The sequence below is a fragment of the Ananas comosus genome, unplaced genomic scaffold (assembly GCF_001540865.1).
Source record: "Ananas comosus cultivar F153 unplaced genomic scaffold, ASM154086v1, whole genome shotgun sequence".
Lineage (NCBI taxonomy): Eukaryota > Viridiplantae > Streptophyta > Magnoliopsida > Poales > Bromeliaceae > Ananas > Ananas comosus.
In genome coordinates, this window is record NW_017890645.1 from 27,895 (window position 1) to 41,899 (window position 14,005).

The 14,005-nt window shown below is 37.6% G+C and overlaps 2 protein-coding genes across 2 annotated transcripts; one reads left to right on the plus strand and one right to left on the minus strand.

Moving 5' to 3' along the window:
• The first annotated feature begins 694 nt into the window (after window positions 1-694).
• LOC109704011 (T-complex protein 1 subunit eta) lies at window positions 695-6,145 on the plus strand. The gene is made up of 14 exons (XM_020224753.1): window positions 695-795; window positions 923-1,183; window positions 2,044-2,169; window positions 2,249-2,452; window positions 2,937-3,106; window positions 3,199-3,334; window positions 3,704-3,820; window positions 3,980-4,099; window positions 4,194-4,292; window positions 4,369-4,458; window positions 4,745-4,826; window positions 4,914-5,002; window positions 5,095-5,169; window positions 5,529-6,145. The coding sequence occupies exons 1-14, from the start codon at window positions 781-783 to the stop codon at window positions 5,631-5,633; spliced, it is 1,689 nt and encodes a 562-aa protein (XP_020080342.1). The 5' UTR covers window positions 695-780; the 3' UTR covers window positions 5,634-6,145.
• Window positions 6,146-6,796: 651 nt separating this feature from the next.
• Window positions 6,797-14,001, minus strand: LOC109704008 (CSC1-like protein HYP1; the record flags this gene model as incomplete). Its single annotated transcript, XM_020224750.1, has 10 exons — window positions 6,797-7,514; window positions 7,633-7,866; window positions 9,042-9,320; window positions 9,569-9,845; window positions 10,107-10,405; window positions 11,431-11,625; window positions 12,416-12,625; window positions 12,965-13,028; window positions 13,547-13,702; window positions 13,982-14,001. Coding segments are annotated over 10 exons (1,890 nt in total), but the record flags the coding sequence as incomplete, so codon positions are not given.
• Window positions 14,002-14,005: the final 4 nt, after the last annotated feature.

Below are 14,005 nucleotides of genomic sequence, written 5' to 3' on the forward strand. Positions count from 1 at the left end.
AAAAAAAACTTATATGATTAGATCTAGACCTATGACCATGGCCAGGATGAGAAAAGTTTTCTTGTTCCTTGTATGATCTAATCCCTTTCGGCGCATAAATTGTTGTGATGTGGACTTAGTTAGGGTAAAGAATCATGAGGACACAAACAAGACGAAATTGACTTACGGAATAATCAAATCACATCGAAGTGTTGAATACAATGTTATTTTCTATTTGTCTTACTTTGTTCCTTGATGCTTGTTATTTTTTATTAAAATAGGTGAATATCTTGCTCGGTATATCAATATTTAAAATTCCTGGCAAATTACCACACAGCTAGAATACATTATCCTCAAAAAGTCATAATAATTGTCACAATCTTTGATGGAGTGAAAACAAACATGAGTTACAATAATAAAAGAAATATAAATCTCCAACTTGTTTGAACGTCTAATAGGCCCATTTGAAGTGGCCCAATTAGTTTCGGGCTGAGATGACCCGATCCAGGGCCTAAACAAATGAGCCATTCTTTACAACAAACTAGGCCCAACCCAATAAAATGGAACCCGATCCAATAATCCAGTACTATTGGGTTTTAAATAGGCCCAGTATACGGCCCATATAGGCCCATTTGCATCAGGTTTAACTCCCAAAAAGCATCGCTCGAACCTTCTCAAAACCACGCCCTCTCCTCTCCCCCTCTCTCTCTCTCTCTCTCTCTCTCTCACTTCCTCCCTCCCCCGCTCAAAACCCTCGTCCCCTCTCCCCCTCTCCGCTCACTCCTCTCTCCGACCTCTCCAATGGCGGCGATGCTGGTACTCTCTCTCTCTCTCTCTCTCTCTCTCTCTCTCTCTCTCTCTCTCTGTTTCTCTTGATGGAGCGATCGATTTATGGATCGGAAGGTGAGGTTGATCTTGTAGGGGGGGTTTTTGTTGTGCGCAGCAACCGCAGATCATACTGTTGAAGGAGGGGACGGACGCGTCGCAGGGGAAGGCGCAGCTGGTGAGCAACATTAACGCGTGCACGGCGGTGGCGGACGCGGTGCGGACGACGCTGGGCCCCCGCGGCATGGACAAGCTCATCCACGACGACAAGGGCAACACCACCATCTCCAACGACGGCGCCACCATCATGAAGCTCCTCGACATCGTCCACCCCGCCGCCAAGATCCTCGTCGACATCGCCAAGTCCCAGGACTCCGAGGTGCGTATCCGCTGTGGTGCCTCCCCTCACCCATCTTTTCGAAAGGCCGTCGTTCGAGAAGAATCCAGAGTGAACGATCAGGGTTAGGGCTAGGGTTAGAGTTAGGGTTTTCCTCAAACAACTAGGAAAAATGATTAGAGAGACTTCGTTTCGCAGGAGGAGTCGTTAGGGTTCAAAAACATGATTAGGGAGACTCCATTTCGCGGTAGGAGTTGTTAGGGTTCCGATTGTAGAGAACGGCATTTCAGGTTAAATGGATTTCGATTTACTTATTTTCACATTTGATCTAGCTTTTGTTTTGGATGCTAAATAACGAAGCGCCAAATGAGGGTGTGAGGTCGATTCATGGCCTAGTGGTTTTTTTACTTTTCATGTGCATTGATATATGTGGTGGTTACAGTGGAATATTATCTTGCCCTTCATGATGTGTAGTAAGCCGCTTACTCACAGAATGGATTGTCGCTCAACTAATTAACATGCTAATTAATTAAAGCAATATTTTCTGTGCCTCATGTCAACCTATTTCGATTATGTTATTTGTAAATCTCAGAAATGAATGGTTATGCATGTGCAGAATATCATTGTAATAATGGATGTCTTAATGCACTACTTTGGACACTTAGAATAAACCAGTTAATGTGTAAGGTAGTTCTTACGAGGTAAACAAGTGAAAATAATCATAAAGGAAAAATGTTATCCCTATGAAGCATACGCAGGCATGAGCTATTTTTCTTTGTGTGTGTTGAGTTAGTCTGATCTCAGTTACTTAACTACTTCATGTGTTCCAGAAAGTTTATTCTGCTGATTCTTTCAGGTGATATTGGAAACCATTTAAGAGTTCCATTTTGATTAACCTGCAGGTTGGTGATGGAACTACTACTGTAGTGCTTCTTGCTGCTGAATTCCTGAAGGAAGCAAAACCTTTCATTGAGGATGGTGTCCATTCACAGAATCTCATTCGAAGCTACAGGACAGCTTCATATTTGGTTGGTATTATTATCTTTTTCCTACCTTTATTTTTTATTACAAAAGCTTGAGCTTACAACTATATGAAACATGTAACAGGCAATCGACAAAATCAAAGAACTTGCTGTGAGCATAGAAGGGAAAAGCCTGGAAGAAAAGAAAAGTTTGTTGGCAAAATGTGCCGCTACCACACTCTCTTCAAAGCTGATTGGTGGTGAGAAAGAGTTCTTTGCATCGATGGTTGTGGATGCTGTCCTTGCTATTGGCAATGATGATAGACTTAATCTAATTGGGATTAAAAAGGTAATTTCTATCAGTCAGAAATTAAGCGGTTCGGTTTCCTCTGCTTCTTTTGTGAAAGTTGATGTTAGTCATAAGAAATTGAGGTTGCTGCAATTGTTAGCAAAACAAGCGACCTGTGGTAAAAAAGAAGTTAAATTATTCTTATTGCTTTCCTATATTTTCTTCCTCGTTGGGATAGAATTATAATATGGTATTTTTTGGATGCTGTACTTTAATTTATTGTGGCAATAATTTATCAGAGTGAATATTGTTTCAGAGTTTTTTGTTTTTTAACTTAATTATCGAATGCATCGTGGTTTTCCAGAGGGAATTTCTTAGCCAAAATCCACCTTTATGTTTTTCTTTTTCCTTTACTTTGTGCATTTTCTTAACAAGGTTGATGAACTAGCTGCCTCCTTTTGAATGGTCTGGATCTTGTTAAGACTTGTGACTTCAGAATTCTGAGACTTTACAATTCAATTTTCATTTTCATTCTCCTTAATAGGTTCCTGGGGGTAATATGAGAGATTCATTTCTCGTCAATGGTGTTGCATTCAAGAAAACATTTTCTTATGCTGGATTTGAACAACAACCGAAAAAGTTCTTGAATCCAAAAATTCTTTTGTTGAACATTGAACTGGAATTGAAGTCAGAGAAAGAAAATGCAGAAATCAGGTTGGTTTATTCGCCATAGTTTTTGATGATTGTACAATTTGTGCTTGTCCTTGTACTACAACCATTTATAAGCTTCTATCGTTCATTTGTAGATTATCAGACCCACTCCAGTATCAGTCAATTGTTGATGCTGAATGGAATATTATCTATGACAAGTTAGATAAGTGTGTGCAAAGTGGGGCAAAGATAGTTCTTTCTCGGTTGGCAATTGGTGACCTTGCAACCCAGGTACCTTTTCTGGACTGTGCTAAAGTTGTCTTGTTCAATGTGGTATATTTTTTGGCTTTTACTGCTAAGCAACCTAGTTACCTTATATACTCGTGAAATCTCTATTTTCATATATACCCATCTCTGAGTGTACATTCTTACACAAATCCTGACCTTCTGGGGAGTTATCCAATTCACAGAGGGAAAGTATTTTTGTATTAGGAAAAAGTTATTTTTAAAGAGGAAGTTTAAGGATGTATAAATGCAAGAAATTAAGCTTTTGAAGTGTAGATAGGAAGGTTCCGGATTTAGAAGACTACACATGTAATTAGATAAGTTCGTAGGCACATACCTGTAAATATTGCTAATTTTGCTTTTGCCACTTTATAGTACTTTGCAGATAGGGATATTTTCTGTGCTGGGCGTGTGACAGAAGAGGATCTACAACGTGTTGCTGCTGCAACTGGTGGAACTGTGCAGACTTCTGTTAACAATATTATTGATGAGGTTGTAATCATGCATTGTTCTTCTTTTTTTTTTTTTAATGTGCTTCTTTGAATGATTGCGCTAGGTTAGTAGCAGTGCAAGAGGTTCTAATTAGTATGCTACATTTTTATACTACTTGAACTTATCGTCATTGGTTTCTGATGGTCTTGTGTATCAAAGGTTCTTGGCTCCTGTGAAGTTTTTGAGGAAAAACAAGTAGGCAATGAAAGGTTTAATATATTCAGCGGATGCCCTTCTGGCCAGACAGCAACTATAGTTCTTCGTGGTGGTGCAGATCAGGTATTTCTTTTACAAGCTTATAGCTTGATCAGGCTTCATTGTTATTAACACAGTTAATACTTGTGCTATTAACTTGCGGCAAATAATTGTTCAGTTTATTGAGGAAGCTGAAAGAAGTCTGCACGATGCCATCATGATAGTGAGGAGAGCTTTAAAGAATTCAACTGTTGTCCCTGGTGGTGGTGCTATAGATGTATGTTTGCACGAACCCACATGTTTGATAGGAATGTTATATTTTGTCAAAGCTGATCTTTCCACTGTTCTGGTAGATGGAGATAAGTCGGTTTCTGAGGCTGCATGCGAGGACCATTGCTGGGAAGTCCCAACTGTTTATAAATTCGTACGCCAAAGCCCTCGAGGTAAACATGCAGAACTTTTTGTCAGCAAAATTACCATGTTCTATCCTCTGATTTTGTAATGCACATATATGATTAGCTTTTGCAAGCCATATGAAATGTCCTTTGAGCTTACACTTTTCCGTCTGTTCATTTATAAAATGTTCATTGCTTGTTGATAGTGTACTAGGCAGTATCAACTATCGCTTTTTGTGATATGTTATAGCTGGGATTGGTTGTGTGATGCCGTAATTTATGTGTTATTTGCTATTTTGATGTTTGTTTATTCTTGTGCTTATCTTCTTTGCAGGTCATTCCACGGCAACTTTGTGACAATGCTGGATATGATGCAACAGATGTACTGAACAAGCTCAGACAAAAACATGCATCTGGTTAGCTTCTTTCTGTTTTCGTAAATACGCTGACACAGAAAATGGTTTTTTTTCTTTGATGACGCATAGGATGCATGCCTACTGCAGGTGAAGGTGCAAACTATGGGGTGGACATTAATACTGGTGGAATAGCAGATTCCTTTGCTAACTTTGTATGGGAACCTGCAGTTGTTAAGGTATGCATTATGATGTTATGTTTTCTTTCCCCCCTTTACTCTTCACTTTTCAGTAATCTTACCTGGGTGATAATTATGAATGCCAATTGCAGATCAATGCTATAAATGCTGCAACTGAAGCGGCATGTCTTATCCTGAGTGTGGATGAGACAGTTAAGAACCCAAAGGTACCATTTACCCTTCAGATATAGAACTTAGATTCCATGAACGTTCTCTCTCTTTTACTAAGTTCATGGTTCTTTGATATCTCTCCGTGGGTAAAATTATATATTTACATGGAAGAATGAAAGTCTCAGTGCATTTTGGCTCCTAATCAGCTGGAAGTTCCTTAATTGCAATGTGGTCTTATTTTCTGTTATTTTCCATAGATTCAACATGGCTAATGTTTGTGAATATGATTGGCTTCTGCTCTCTTTTCGAATAAATCAATTCATTGTTCTTGTTATTTTTCCCTGTTCAACACTTTGGGGTAATTCTGTTCGAGCTATATTTTATGGTAACTCTCATTTTTATTATGTTAAACCAGTCTGAGAGTGCACAAGGTGAAGCAGCTGCAAGTGCGATGGCTGGTCGCGGCCGTGGTGGAGCGGCATTTAGAGGCCGTGGCGGAAGAGGCATGCGAAGACGCTGAAATCCATTCCCCCGAACACCGATCTTTGTATTACTTTAAATTATTTTTAGGTCACCATGAGTTTTGAGAGGGTTGCTTTTTGCGAGTTTTCTCATGTTTTTGCTTTCTACTTTCATTTCTTCTGCTTTATGGGACATTCATCTGATCAGTGGTTTGGGTATAGTCTTGTTTGAAGTAGAAACTGTTGTAGCACTAGTAGGTTTTTCTATCTGCCACAGTACAGCCTGCGGGCTGGCAAGAAACACTGAAGACTCTAATTTGGTTCGGTGAGGTTGCCGAGGACTTACACTGGGATCGCTCATCATTGCTGTGCATCGGCTTAAAAGTCCGGGAATTAGAAGGGCCAGTTTATATGTTCTGTACGCCGATTTTGTTTTTTCTGTGGTATTATTCTGGCTAAAAAAGGTTCTTCGTGCGCTCTTGAATGAAACTTTCTTTGTTTTTTTTATTTTAATGATTTTAGTCGGGTGATTTTAATCATTTTAATTGGGTTAGTTGCTATTCGTTCCGTGTCTGGATGTTATTTTTCTAGATTTGATTGTCTCTGGATGTTATTTTTCTAGCCCAAATCTTTATAACCAATGTGTTTAAATTTAATATAAGGCTAATATTAGAGATTTGGTGAGCATTCATTTATACAGTAGGATTGTTGTTGAATTTCCTGGTGTAGAAAGATGGCGTTTGTTAGTGATTGTTAGCGGTATGAGTGCTGCGACCCTCTTAACTGCGCTGTCTGAACTTTTTCTAATTGCAGTTTTATTTATTTTCTCCCCCCCTGTTTCTGGTTCAGTTATGTTTACATGGATTAAGAATTTTGTTAAAATTTCGACCACGGCTGCTAAGATAACTCATTTTGTTAGCTGGTGGATTTAATTAAAATTTCAATTCGTTCCATAACCGTATTTAAGATAAGCAACTTTGAGAATATCGAAGGAAAAGGAAAATAGATTGCCTTCTAAAATGGCTTATCAATCATGGTTTCCTGTATTTTTTTTTTTTTAACCATTATTATGTTACGCATTGAGATAATTGCTTATAATCGTGGTGAACTATGTGTTCCTTAATAATAATTAGACCCATTATTAGTCTCTTAATCATCTAATGATCTAATTACCTAACAGATAGAGAGCTCCCAAGAATGGATATAAATTCGTGTGCTATAATAAGCAGAAAATTAAGGTAGTGTGGTAGAATAGAAAGATATAAGGACTTAAACAAGGACGTAAAATAAAGAAAGAAAAAAAAGTAGACAACTCTACTCAACACTACATGCCTGCTATAACGTCCTGTTTCTCATAGCGGCACACTCATCAAGAAGATAAGCAGTTCATACGATTAGCTCCAAGCTAAAACGACGAGCTGTGAAAACTTCATGGAACGGAACAACAAGGCCCTAAACAAACCCCCATATCCCTGTTCTACCCTAAAATTACAAGGCTCTTGCAACTAGAAGCATTTCATGAAAATGCTTCTCTTTTACCTTCCATAGCTATATAGTGGCACAACATTGGCACTCTCACGAGCACCCGTCCTTTGGCTGCACATGACCTGACAGGAAGGATACACACAAAACCATCTACTTACAGTGACGAAAGGGTTCGAACCAGATGGAAGCATGGTTCAGTAAGCCAGTACCACTTCCGTAAGATTCAAATGCCGATCAAAACCACCAATACTCATCACTGAGGAGCTCAATAGTTGCTAAGGGTCAGAACTTACTTCTATCTATGAAGAATGTAGCAGAGGGGAGTTATGCTCATTTGAGAACGGGGAGTGGCGAATTGGCATCCAAATTGGGTCGCGGTATGCAGTGACCAACTTATCAAAGAACTCTCCCATGGTTGGATCATTCTGATCTGCTCTGTCTTTCTTTATCAATGTCTGCAGAGGAAATAACCCAATCAGATAATGGGTTAACGGCAGCCTAGTGACCAACACATAAACAGGAGTCCAAATCAGATTTAGATAGGTGGTTATCATATATGTAAAATTTAAGTACCTCGGCAGAATAAGCTTCGAAAATAGGCAGAAAGCGTTTTCTGCAATATTCATTAAACAGGAGCGTAAGCACGGGAAGTGGTAGAATCAAGCTTGACGCGAGAGGAACCTTTTTAAGCCCGAATATTCCGATAGCAACTAGGTGCATAAGTATAAGAGAAAATATTGTGGTATTGTGCACGATGGGCCAAAATCTTCCACCAGTATCATACTTGGGTGAGTAGACATTGAAAAGCTGCATAAAATTTTCAACAAATAGTCATTTTTAATTCAAAATAAGTCATAGAATAATATAGACGAATAGCCATTTTTAATTCAAAATAGTTTAACAACAAGCAAGTAAAGAAATAGTAAGAAATGTGCAAATACATCCCCATCACATTACAGACTTCTCTTTTCTTTTTGATTGATGAACTTCGTTAACCATGTAACTTCTATCACTTTTATTACAAATTCAGTATTTGCTCATACTCTGTACCGTTTGGATCGGGGATAAGGGGAGGGATAACCCCTTATCCCCCTTCGAGAATAGTAGTTCTCGGGTACCTGGTATAACTATCCCCACCAACACATTCATTTTCTATATATAACTACTCACTATTTTTCTTATTCCATATTATCTATCCAAACGCTATTTTTCTTATCCCGGAAACAACCCAATTTTCATCAAACGCTATTTTTCTTATCCCCATACTTGTACCTATCCTGTAATAGCTAGTTCTTGCTTATACCCGAACCAAACGCTATTTTTCTAGATTCATCACACGGCCTATATTATTAACTCTCAGATTCAGAATTCCAATTACATGCAGACAAACTGCTAGGATTCCTGAAGGCAAGAAATGGGGAGGGATTGGACGAGATTTTGGTGCAAGTCCCAGTTGGAAGGATTGAGGGTATGGGTGTTGAGGGCCAATCTTCCAATTCTCAAATATGAGGGGAAGAAAGAAAGGAATATCCAATAGCATGTAACCCACCTAAAATGGCTCTGGCAGTATAGATCTGCAATCTAACCTGTTGTTCATAATGATAAGGATGCTTCAAGGTAAACTGGGCTCATGCCTAGACACCAGGAACACCAGCATGCTTGCATACAGAGAATTTTCAATAAAATAGTAGTAGATCATCTTCATTGAAATGAATAGCACAATTCAGGCATGAGTCATTAGGATACTCAAATGCCACTAACATGAATCAACTTAAATGGAGCATAAAATTAAAGTTTCTGTAACTTGCATATTATCAGAAGATTCTCCTATTTCTCATGAAAAAAAAGGAAAAGGAAAATGAATAATTATGCTAATCTCGTCTTTTTAATAAGGTGTAGTATTAAAACATGAAACAGAATGAAGGGGGGGGAAAATGTATAATAGGGAATAGGGGGAGGAGAAAATAGAATATTCTACTTACCTGATTGCGATAGATGATGTATCCAATGCAGAAGAAGACCAGTATAAATGGCAGAATAAGTGGAGCTAAAATAAAGTATGTGAGACCAAGCAGCCCAAATAAGAGAATCCTAGGTATTTCACTGTGGTAAGAGATAGATGGTATCTGAAATTCATCATCCTCATCACTCTTACATGAACAATGCTTCCCTATCAAATTACAAATAAGAGCCATAGTTCGAGTGAGCTCTGAAGATAAGCTAGTCCATGATGTCACCACATACGCAATGAAAAAGGAGGCCTGAAAAATTAAAAACTCTTTTATTGACATGGATATAAGAAGTAGATCAAGATGCAAATATAAAATGCCTCAAGGTCCTGATAATTAGCCACCTAATAACAGCGTTACAAAATGCTTAAAGTGAATATACGATGCCTCAAGGAGCAATTAGCCCGAGCATGATATTACATAGTAGTCATGGCAAAATAATGCATTTCCGCAAAGCAAAATAATACAGCACCTGTTAAAAAAGAGATAAATGATCTTACCTGTGCTGGTACAACAACAGCTAGTCTTACGGGAATCTCCTTCGGATCAAGAATTATCTGAAGTAGACTGGTAGCTGATCCTGTTAGAACATTTGCAAAGAAGATGCTCCATATAACAAACCAGAGCATTTTGTCGCACGCACTTTTCTCAATCTGACTAGTAGCTATATATCCTTGCATGGTGGAAAAAAGCTTCATGATTGGAGGCACATAAGAGGAAAGAACGTGAAGAATGAGACTGGGAAGATACCCAGTAATTATTTGACTCACAACAGTTCTGCAAATATTATAATTTATACATCAGTAAATTTTGCGGTGGTTCAACTTCAGTTTGGGTGTATTATTCACCTAAAAGCAGGGGAAAAAAAGACAGATGGCATGCTATGCACATTCAAACTAATTATCTAAGATTAAGACATGCTTTTCAGCTTCTACAGTGGAGCATATATATAAGAATTAACACGGTTTCGCTAAGATCAGGCACATTGATTTATTAATGAAGACATATATAGAGCATATAGTAACTTCAAATACGTACATCTTCAGTATGTCCTTAAGGAAGGGCAGCCATGTCTCTAGCTGTTCCAAATAAGTAAGCCCTTGAACAAAGGCAGCAACTAAGAGGAAAATAATAATTAGGAATATAGATGCCACAAAGACCACCAGCTTAGAAATCCATCTTTGCATGAATGACGTAGAAAAGAAAGGCCAGTAAACATCATTTGGTTCAGGGGCTTCCTCTGTTACCCATTCTATAGGATTGTCCGATTGTTGAATTTTAAGAGCAGTTGCAGCACCATACCTAGATTTGAAGCAAACAAAGGCTGCTGGAATTTCCTACAGTGTGAGTGCAAGACTTATCAGTAAAACAGATCACAAGAGCTGCAACAATAAACTCTGAACAGAAAATTCTCTAATATTCATGTTGACGAGATCAAAATCCACGCAATACACAATACATATATGATAATGCATACATGGTACTTCCTAAAGTCAACAAAACTCGGTGAGACTCTAGTTATATGTATATATATAAAGTGGAAACTACAGCCTCCCCCCATGTGCCATGTAGCAAGCTCAAAGTCAAAGACAAAGCATCTCTAATAATGGGTTTAAGGAGTGTACATATTACCTTCCCAGACCCTACAATTCCAAGAGGAGCCTTGTAAAATGGGTGACACTTTAACATTTTATCATCGAGCCATGAAATCTACAGCTTACAATTAGTAGAAGAAACACTCTCTTTTATCAGTAAAACAAAGGCTCCAATTTATCGCCACATATAAAAATTTATTTGCAATTTAAATATAACAAAACCTGCATTAACATTTCTTTTTCAATTTTCACAGAACTTCTGGAAAGTCAAAATGATGAGTTATGCCTGTAGAATAAGAGAACCAGAGAACCGGTATGTTGATGAATATATTTAGAATAAGTAAATAACTTGTAAAATCAGCAGTAATAAAAATTCAACTTCAGCATAATGATGAATATTTTTGTTTTGCAATCAATAGAATCTCCCAATTTACTGGATCATCAGAAAAATCTGAAACAGACTAGAAATCCAAACTCACACTGGTGATCTCACCAAAAAGGGTAATAGTTCTACATTAGAAGTCTAAGACAGAGAAGATAAAGGAGACAATAAAAATTGAGAATACTCTGTCATCCATGAAATATATCGATAACGTAACAATTTAAGAGTACCTATCTAGTATCCACTAATACGAAAGGTAGATACAAAATCAAGAAAAACAATATGCACCTTATGTTCAGAGAAAATTCATATTTCACCAATGAAAGAACATATTCAGCAATATCAGGTCATCATTTGCAATAGATAGGAAGCAAAATGAATGCACCTCTTTTGTCACAGATATATCTGACTGTTCTACTCTCACATTTTCTTCAAGATCTTCCAATTTCTTCTCATAACTGCCCAAAAGATCTTTTTTTTTGGCAAACAATCCAAGAATGCCGCCATTTCTGTGGTTTTCAGGAGTACGTGGACTGGATTTCAAGTCAGTCAGTCTTCTATAAAGATTCTCGGAATCAGTCTGGATAAGAATTGGCAAAGCCATCGGTATCAGATGTTAAAGTCAGATACATAATTGAATGATAAAAGACATGGAGTATCATGAAAAGCTCAAAATTTTACTGTTAAAGGATGACATCTTTTAGAATAATTTGCGCCACATGCAAACAAACAAAAAATTTCATGACATTCTCAGATACTCTTACGATAAAGGACAACCTAAGCATCAACTCAACTTGCAGTGTGATAATTCGATATTGAAGCACTTTATGCAAAAGGTAGAATGTTTTCAATGTGTGGATCTAATGGAAAGATCTTTTTCTCCAATAATAGATGAGCATAAAACACTGACCAAGCAAACAAGCGTCAATTCATAAAAAGAAATACAACTTAGTATGTTCCGATTTCAACCCCAAGTTCTCTATTTCAAGATGCTCTTCCGCTTTGATGTTCATCTCTGATGAGAATTGGGTGCAAGTGGCATACAAAGTATTCTCACAATTTCCTCTTTTTTTTGTCCCATTAATTTCTTTACATAAAAGAGATTAACCTTGTAATGGCCATAGACATATTTTGGGTTTTAGATACATAGAAGAATAATTTCCATACTGATGGCTGAGAGTGACCGCCAGAACAAAAGTTCAAGTCTTGGTTCTGATGGGTTCAGAAAATTTTAAGAAACTTTTCATGATTGATACTTTGACTTGAAAATTTTTAAAGAAAAAAGGCTAACCTGTATAATGATTATCAGTCGATATGGATCCAATCATACAGAGGATACAAATATATAGAAAATTAATTTAAATCCTTACGATGAGGCGTCGAAGTTTGCTTGTTTGATGAACCACAGTGTGGCACAAGTATGTAGAAGGATGGTACTCCATGAAGAAACTCTCAACAGTATCACTGATAGAACTTCCATCACGCAATGGTATACCACGGACAAGAATGGCGAAGTGATGCGGTAGCGGTTTGGATGCAATGAAGTGGGCGATCCTCTTACTAGATAGATACTTGTATTCCTGCAGAAGGGAAAAATTTAGACACTAATATCTAAGTATTGGCAGAAAGAAACTAAAAGAGTTGTGTGTGTCACTACTAGAATACTAGAAATAGACAAAAGCACCAAAGACATTTGTTGAATGGACTATCTTCTGAAGATATATGCATCGAAAGGACAGATCCTTAAAAAATGGATAGCCAACTTCAGTAAATAAAATTGGCAGTGACTTGATTGGAAACATCAACAGATACATAACTACCGTGGGGGAAAAAAAAGAGAGAGATACATGTATCTTCTGAAGAATCAAGTAAAGACTCGCCACCAAAAGAAAAAGGAAGCAACAATTAAATTTACTTACAGAATACAGTAGATAGCACACTATTACGGTGATAAGATATGCAGCAGAGAAGTGAAACCATAACCTGTCAATGATAATAATACAAGACTAATAAGCCGAATATAGGAGATAGTAAGTGATGTTTTTAAGCTATACCAGGCTATGATTAGAGATCACATCAATTAACAGGTAACAGAGAATCAATCAAGAAACCTACACAACATTCCCAACATTAAGGGATTATGTTGATCAACAAGTCAATGCAATAGCTAAAGCAAACAGGATATTCCCAGAATCTTAGGCGCACGAAAACACATCTGTAACTTATGATCATCTGAACAAAATTGAAGTCAAGACTTTTGCAACTAGTAACATAATTCTTTAGGGGATCCAAAATCGAAACGACATTCAAGTTTGCCTCTAAACAGATCCCAGCAGTTTTCGGTGAAGTTCCTAAATCATCTAGAATGTCGACACCCTAAGCTAGTATTTGGAATTAAACAGCTAATCATGATAAATCACATTCTCCCGCATAGAAGTTATCATCAGCTTCACATGGTATTCGCCAATATGGAAAAGCATAAATTAGTAAGCACAATTTACCTGTTCGAACCATCCTTCACATTTGAAATGGTAAACAAATCCAGCGATTTGTTCGGGATATCGGAGAAGTCAATGTCGCGCAGCTGATCCCCCAGATAATTAACCGGAAGAAGAATAAATATTCCTACAACCGCGGCAACAGAGAACACTCGCAAACTGCATCAAAATTTCACAAGAAAAATAATAATAAAACTCATATAAAAAATCAAGTTCCGCGTAGGGTTTCTGCGAAATCACTATCCATCTTAAATTACGAATTGCTAAGCAAAGTAAAGATCAAAAGGAATAGAAACAGATATCCCCAGAGAATGCTCAGATAAGAACAAATCCAGCTAGGATTTCTACAAATCTGTATCTATAGCGAATCTGAGAAAGAAACAAAAGACTCAGAGAGAGAGAGAGAGAGAGAGAGAGAGAGAGAGAGATATTTAGGACCTAAAGATGAAGATCCTCATGAAG